The sequence below is a fragment of the Physeter macrocephalus genome, chromosome 4, assembly GCF_002837175.3.
Source record: "Physeter macrocephalus isolate SW-GA chromosome 4, ASM283717v5, whole genome shotgun sequence".
NCBI lineage: Eukaryota > Metazoa > Chordata > Mammalia > Artiodactyla > Physeteridae > Physeter > Physeter macrocephalus.
Window position 1 is genome coordinate 49,002,146 of NC_041217.1, and position 8,108 is coordinate 49,010,253.

At 49.9% G+C, this 8,108-nt stretch overlaps 1 protein-coding gene across 1 annotated transcript in view; it reads right to left on the bottom strand.

The window, feature by feature from the left end:
• The window catches only part of CLEC20A (C-type lectin domain containing 20A), a 13,837-nt gene that overhangs the window by 2,530 nt on the left and 3,199 nt on the right, over positions 1-8,108 (bottom strand). The window contains 5 exon segments of the mRNA XM_055083875.1: positions 639-758; positions 3,562-3,996; positions 5,143-5,235; positions 6,600-6,673; positions 6,675-6,963. Of these exon segments, the coding sequence (XP_054939850.1) occupies positions 639-758; positions 3,562-3,996; positions 5,143-5,235; positions 6,600-6,673; positions 6,675-6,963 (1,011 nt within the window).

The following is an 8,108-nucleotide window of genomic DNA, read 5'->3' on the forward strand; positions in this document are numbered from 1 at the left end:
TTTTTTTTTTTTTTTTTTTTTTTTTTTTTTTTTTTTTTTGGCATGCCACGCAGCTTGCAGGATCTTAGTTCCCCGAACAGGAATCGATCCCTGGACTGCCAGGGAATTCTTGCTTCTTCGTTTTAATAAATCTGTTGAGTAAATATCCCACACCATGCTGGAAATATTCACCTCTCCCCTGGACCCACATTTGTAAAGGCCAACTGTACCCCAGAAAACTCTTAAGTTCTCTGAGCCTATAAACAGGCTCAGCCTTTGGCCATGAATGCTGTAATCACAGGAACTACAGCCTCATAATAGGACTACTCTATATCTGTACAACATTTTATAGTTTATAAAGTACCTTTGCATAATTATCTCATTGGGTACTTGAAACAGCCCTGTGATGTAGGCAGGGTCGTTTTTACTACGTCCCTTTTGCATATGAGAAAGAGGAGATTCTGAAGTAAGGAAACATGCCCCCCGAGCTTTCACAATCGCCAGGGAGCCAACCAACTCTAGGATCCTCATCCTTGTTCCCTTCCCATTTCAGGCTGTCTTTCACAAAAAGGTCTTGAGCGCCCTATGCTAAGGAGTGGCTGTCCAGATTTAACTGCCTGGTCGTTAAGAGTGGGAACTTGGTAACCAGAAGCAGTTACCTGGTTTTGGTGCTAGAGTGTTTTCTTTAGAATCTGGGTGATTAGATGAGCTCAAATGTTGGGCCTGAGTGGCAGTAGCTGCATCTGTCATATCGGTGCCACTCCTTTCACTGGTCACAGCTACAAGAGGGGAAAATCAAGGAGTTATTGCAAATACAGCCAGGAGCAAGGTGGTCTGAGATTGGTGACTGCCCCTGAGCTAGAAGACAGGCACGGGCAGCCACCATCCTGCAGAAACCATCCGGGGTGGAACGCTCAGTCCCTGCCAATCCTTCACTTACCTCCGTAGGTTCATGTACCCAGTAGCTACATCATCATCTCTCATAACGTGTCTCTGATACCAGGATTTGTGGGGCTTAGCAATATTATAAGATATCTCCTCAGGACCGAGTGTTTATTTTCAGCAGTTCCTACCCCAAGAGGCCCAGTGCCCTTATGTAGTCTGCCAGCTACACAGGGCCCCCACCATGGCACCCAGGAACCCCCAACCTCTCCATCAAGGGGTAGCACCTCAAACTCAAAGTACATATTCCAAAACCAAGCTCAGCCTCCCCCGGCAGCCTCCTCACCCCCTTTATGGTGCCCGTCTACTGAGGCTCTCCAGCTGCTCCCTTACTCCCTCTCACTTGCTGTCACGTTCAGTCACCAAAGTCCTGTCAGTGCCTTGCAGATGTCTTTTTTTTTTTTCAAATATGGAATATTTGAACCATATTGTTCTTGTGGTATATTACTGTAAAATATTTAAGCAAAAGTATCCCCTCCCCTGACCGAGGGACAACCACTATTAACAGTTTGCTATAGAATATCCTTCACACACTTGAATTTTTTAATTTGAATGCGTAGAGATCTACCTTATGCTCTTTAAAGGCTGCATAGTATTTCACTGAATGTACCATAACTTATTTAATCAATCTGCTTTCAATGGACATTAGACTGCCTCCAGTTTTTCACTGTAATAAACAATGCTGCAACAAACAACCTGTGTGTGGAGGACACTTATATATGTGTATGTGCACCTTGTACTATTATTTCCTTAATAAATTTCCAAGGGTAGAATTTCTGTATGAAAGAGTATGCACATTTTGGAACTAACAGGCATTGCAAGAATGGTAGCACAAGTTTACTGTGCTATCCAGTGTCTGACAGCGCTGATTTTCTCACATTCTTATCAGCATTATCACCCCAGATCTTTGCCAAACTTGCTAAGTTAAAACCAAGAACTTTTTAATGCATCTTGCTCTTAATTTGCATTGCTATGATTCAATGAACAAAGCTGAGCATTTTTTAAAATGTGTTTGTATTTATATTTCTTCAATTAATGTCACTTGCAAACGATGTAAAATCAGTTCCCTCAAGTCCCTCCTTGCTCCACTGCTCCAGATCTGGCCTCGGTTCCACTCTCCCGGACTGTGCAAGTCTTTCCCCACACATACGAAGTCCTGTATCTCCTCTCCAAAATGCCCTCTTCTTACTCCACCCAAAGCATTGTACATTTCTTCAGTGAAATGAATAAATTTGTAAAATCCAGAAGCACAGAAGGGGGGAAACACTCATATTCTTGTTGCCTGAATTTAACCATTGTTAACATTTTCACACATTTCTTTCCAATCTTTTTTTCCCAAGTATAGGTTGATGTTTCCTTTCAACATTATTGTGACTGTGTTATATGTATAATGTTTGAATCATCTGTTTTCCTTTAGCATCCTGATACAGGCATTGCCCCATGTCATTAAAACCACCTTGCTTCTATTGACTACAGAGCCGACCATTTTGCTCACTTGCTAAAAACCTCTGATGGCTGTGCTGACTGCAGGATCCAGTCCTTCAGAATATGGCCTCAGTCTCTTTCCCCTCATCACTTGCCGCTTCCTTCCCAAATATGTGACCGACACTCCAGTCACATCAGACTGCTTGTCTTTCCCAAACCACACATTTCCACATCTACCTATCTTTGCCCGTGCTGTTCCCTCTGCCAGGAAGAACCTTCTAGCCTTTGCTGCCTGATGAAATCCCCCATTACCTTTTGTCCAATTACCACCACCTTTCCAGGCAGAATAAATGAGTCATTTTCTTGCCAAGGCTCTTGGTTCACCCTTCTGTGGCAGCACTAATTAAACTGTCCTGGTTGTCTCTATTAGCCCCTATTAGACTAAGCTCTTTTAAAAACAGGACACAGGTCCTGCTCATCTTGGTATCCACTGCCTTGTTCAAAACAGGTACTCAGGAAATGATTGTTGAATTAAATCATCTACCAGTGTGCAAAACACTATTCTAGGCCTGGGAAAGATATAAAGAGGCATAAAACATAAGACAGCCCCTGCCCTGTGAGATTTCACAATCTTAATAATTCATAATTGTGATATTCATAATCATTTATAATTAATAAAATGAGACTGAGGCCAACCTTGTCTATTGAATAAGGTAAGGACAGATGGGAGACTGAATCACTAAACATTTCACTACTGAATTGAGACTAGAATAGTAACAACAACCATTCCTTGATGCCAGGCACTGAAATATACCTCTTGACATTTTGGTGTTTTTCTTCACTTTAAAAATGAGAAAAATGAAGTTCGGAGAGGTTAGGAAGTTTGCCTAAGACCACACAGTAAGTAGAAGACCCAGCATTGCAACCCTTGACTGAAAGACTCCTCTAGCCAAAGATAGGTTTTTCTCCCCTAGATCGCCCCACCCTAAATTATTATCTAGGGGGAGGATGAGGGGATAAACTGGCCCTAGGATCCCCCATGGAGTGATCTGGAATGCACCCAGGGCCCGGAGATGTCGCCCAGCACATACCGTCACCCCCTCAACCTCCCTGACTTGTGGCCGGGGCATGGACACTAGGGCTTGGTCTCCCCAAAGGAAGACCCAGGCGTCAGGGCGGTGTCCCCAACCCCCAGCGACGCGAGTGGGCGGGCACTTGTCTCAAGCTGGGGCCGGCTGCCGGCGGTCTCCGGGCGTGCGGCCTGGCTCGGAGCTACCCCGTCCCGGCGCGGCGTTGTGCTCTGGGGCCCAGCCGAGCTCCCTGAGCCGGAAGGCTCCGAGGTGCTTTCTTCCATCCCCAGAAGCTCGGCGCTGCGGGACCGGCTGGACGTGGGAGACCCGGGGGGCGCCGCCGCAGCCGGACCCTGCGCGGGGCCAGCGCTGGTCCCTACGCCAGAGAGAAAGCTTCCGTGGGGCCCGCTGCGCCGAGCGGCCGGTGGGGGGGCGGGGGGCGGACCGCGGTTCGCGGGGCTCCAGGGCCCTGCAGCGGCCGGGCGGTTCTTCCGCGCCCGGCCCTGCACACCCATCGCAGACAGGGCTAAGCAGGGAGGGCCTCCTGACCCCGCCAGGTGCGGCCTGGGCCAGGTGAGACCTCGATGGGAAACAGAAGACAGGCTCTTCCCCCGCTTCTCAACCTAATCTGTTGCCTCCAGGGGGAGGGCCGCGTTCCTTAGCAGCTCACAGGGACCCCACCCCTGCAGGACCCGGGCCTCCACGCTCAGCGCTATGCACCCCTACCTCCTCCGCTCCCTCTGCAAGTTAACTTCGAAATCACCTCCTCCAGAAAATCCTCGTTTAATTACAGGAGCGGGGACAATCCCCTTCTCTGTGTCCCCACCATGCCTGTGACTACACAGGCAACACTGCCTGTCAGAAGCCCTCTTCCCAGCTGGCTGTCAGCTCCTTCAGAACAGGCCCTGCCTTTTCCTCGTGTCCCTGGCATGAATAAAGCTCTGTGCAACTATGAGCAAGCCCCTTAACTTCTCTGTGTCCTCAAAAAGGCAATAATACCGTTGTCAGATGCAGGAATCTGTAAAGATGCCAGGAGAACAGTGATTTTTGCGCTCAGTTATCCTAGTTTGCTTCAGACCTCATGGGAAGCAAAATGAGGCAATAGCTGTGAAGATGTTTCAGGAATTTAAAGATGCTGAAGGAACACTATCACTGTCATTCCCAGCCATGTCCCCACAACTCATCTCTCATCTTCTCTCCTCCCAGAAAAGCCCCAAATTGAAAGGGATTTGTCTGGCCCTCTATTGCGCTTCCCTCTCTGGATGCTGAACCTCAGAGGCCTCTCTGATGATTTTTCCTCAGAAGCACTGCTCAGCTGGGCAGTGAAGGGGTCTTCCCATCTCTCTCCCAGGCCAGGCCCTCATCACCTCACCTGAGAGACTGCACAACCTCTCTTGGGTCCCCTGGCCTGGGAGCTGCAAGTCCAGTGGTCGAGTTCAAGGAAGGAGGTTGATGGTGACGGTGTCCTCCTCCTCCAAACCCCAGCTAGCCCAGCAGAGTCGGGGGCCCAGGGAAATCCCTCTCCATAAGTGGCCCATGGTCGCCACCCCATTGATTCGCCTCTTTCCTGGCCCCTCCCTGGCCCTTTGGGGAGTATCCCCATGGGACCCACCCTGTGCTGCTGCATCCAGGCCACCCTCTCCACTTCCCAGGCCCTGGAGACCCCAGAATCCAGCCAAGAACAGGCTCAAAGCACCCAAAGAGAGCAGAAAACAGGGGAGGGTACTTGGCCTGGGCGTTGTCCCCATGGTCACTTCTGAGGAGGGTGTGTAGGAGAGCTGAGGGAGGGCTGCTGACTCCCGGTGTCCCATGGTGGGGTCTGCAAGAAAACACCACCGGTGAGTGTGAGGGCAGGGCTCATAAGGGGGGACACAGCACCCCTAGGTCTGCCATGGCCGACACGCCTGTGAGAGGTCCAACCAGACACTGATGACCAGCCTCCCGCCACAGGAGCCAAACTCAGGAGGGCACCTGTCACAGGACAGGTATGTTCACAATCTTTATTCCTCACAACAAGGGAGGAGCCATTGTTCCTATTTTACAGATAAGGATCATGATTCTCATCAAATCCAGAATACAAAAAGAAGACAGCCAAGAATAGGCAAATCCACAGAGACAGAAAGTAGATTCGTGGTTGCCAGGGCTGAGGGTGTGAGAGAATGGGGGGTCACTGCTAAAGGGTGAGGAGTTTCTTATTGGGGGTGATACAGATGTCTTAAAATTATATAGTAGTGATGATTGGACCACCTGGGTATGTACGAAATCTCACTATACTGGCCACCTCAAAAGAGTGAATTTTAGGGCTTCCCTGGTGGCGCAGTGGTTGAGAATCCGCCTGCCGATGCAGGGGACACGGGTTCGTGCACCGGTCCGGGAAGATCCCACATGCCGCGGAGCGGCTGGGCCCGTGAGCCGTGGCCACTGAGCCTGTGCGTCCGGAGCCTGTGCTCCGCAACGGGAGAGGCCACAACAGTGAGAGGTCCGCGTACCGAGAAAAAAAAAAAAAAAAAAAAAAAAAAAGAGTGAATTTTAAAGGTACGTGAATTATATCTCAATAAGGCTGATACAAGCAAGAAGGAAAGAAAGAAGGAAGGGAGGAAAGAGAGGGGAGACGGAAATGACAAGGCAGGATGAAGTCTGTTGCTGAGGAGACGTTTCACACACAAGATCCAGAATAACCAGGTGGGCCTCTGGTTCCCCTGCGATTGGTGACAACAACAGTGTCAGTAGCTAGTATCTTTTGGGCGCTTACTCTGTGCCAGGGTCTCTACTAGGTCCCTTATATTTATTCTCATTCATTCTTCAAAGCCATCTTATGAGGTGCGTCATCAATACCATTTTGTTTTTTGCCAGTTGAGGGAAATGAGGCTCAGAGATGCCGCTCACCTTATTTCTAGCAAGTGATAAAGTCTGATTCCAAAGCCCACACTTTTAACCTCTTTATTGCGCAATAAGTAACTGCTGTTGCTAATTGCGAATGCCCTGAGGCTAGATGGGGTGCGTTCCATTCTTTAAAGATGCCCCAGAATTCAATTAAAACCTGTTCCAGAACTCCGCTCCCCTTAGAATCTAGAAATACTTCCTTAGGTGTATCCTCACCACCTCCGGCTGCCAAGAAAACCCATTTCCCATCCCAGCCTAGCCTTGGTGGGTCAAGGGGCAGCAGGGACGACTGTCACGCACCATCGAAGCAGATGAAGGGTTTCAGGGAAGAGCAGGCCACTGCAGAAATTCTGGGGGAGAAGCTCCGGTAGCTGCAGAGACCCACACAGTCCTGCCCCGAACTCAGGCACCTGCAGCCAGGTCGGGACGCTGGCACCCACGTCGCTGGACCATCTCAGAGACCCAGAGGCCGCACTGAAGTAGAGGCCAATCCAGGCCTCAGTCTTACTCGTGATGGATTTCAAGGCCTCGTTGTCTGTCTCCTCAGTCACTGTCTGCAGGTCAGCCAGGTCTGTGTGGTGTCTGTGGCAGTACCTCACAGCTGCCAGCCACTTCCTTTCTTGGTCAAATCGCTTGACGTTCAGATTGCCGATCTGAACCTCAGCTTCGGGCAAAGAATGTAGAGACCACAGGCTTGAGGTCCGGGATCTCTGCCTGCTCAGCCCTCATCGCCCCCCAGGACAGAGCCCTGGTTTGAGCCCTGCCCTTGTTCCCCATCCTCAGGTGTTAGGTTTGATCAAACCCACAAGTTTATAGGCAGACTAAATACCAGACTGGGAGAATGAGTGAGCTATCATAGCAGCAGCTGGGGGAAAGACCATTCATTAGGAAAGGCAGGGGTTAAGAACTCTCCTCTTGGCTGTATGGCCTTACAAGTCAAGTCTGAGCCTCAATTTCTCCATCTTTACAACAGGGATAGTAACAGTACCTAAATGTATTTCGTTTAAAGGATTAAATGAAACCACGTATACAAATGATTTACCACAGCGTGTGCAAATATTAAACACTCAAATAAATGGTAGGGTTAAACTTTGCGGGGAGATTGAGGGAGATGGGACGATCCTGGTCTGGAATCAGCCTCATTTGTGGTTTCCAGGGTCTGTGCCTGCCGCACGGGCTCTCAGGAGGCTCCCGGCTCCTGAGAGAGGGAGTGTGTGATAGTCTCAGGTTCACACCATCAGGAGAGCCAGGGACAAGAGGTGAGCCTGGCGAGGGGCACACCTGCTGGTCAGTGGCCCTGAATTCTGGTGGAGCTCAGACCAAGACTCAGCCTCTCACAGCCTCTACCTCCAGCCCCCGCCTGCCCTGCCCCTGGCCAGGCCGGTCTCATCTGCAGCACACAAGCATCTGTGATTCTAAACAAGGGAAGTTTGGAAAGGAGGTGCTTTGGCACCACCTGAGGGATTGATTCCAGAGAACTGTTAAAGGAAGCACCTCTGTTTGCAAAATTGGGAATCACATCCTCAGAGTCAAATAGGGCCTCCCAAACTCTCTGACACATGCCTGCTCACCGAAGCCCCGTCAAGATTTGCCTGATATTTCCCTCATGTTCCCTATCTAAACTGGTCTTTTAAAGCTACCCTTTTTTTTTTTTTTTTTTTGTGGTATGCAGGCCTCTTTTTTTTTTTTTTTGTGGTATGCAGGCCTCCCTCTGTCGCGGCCTCTCCCGTTGCGGAGCACAGGCTCCGGACGCGCAGGCTCAGCGGCCATGGCTCACGGGCCCAGCCGCTCCGCGGCGTGTGGGATCCT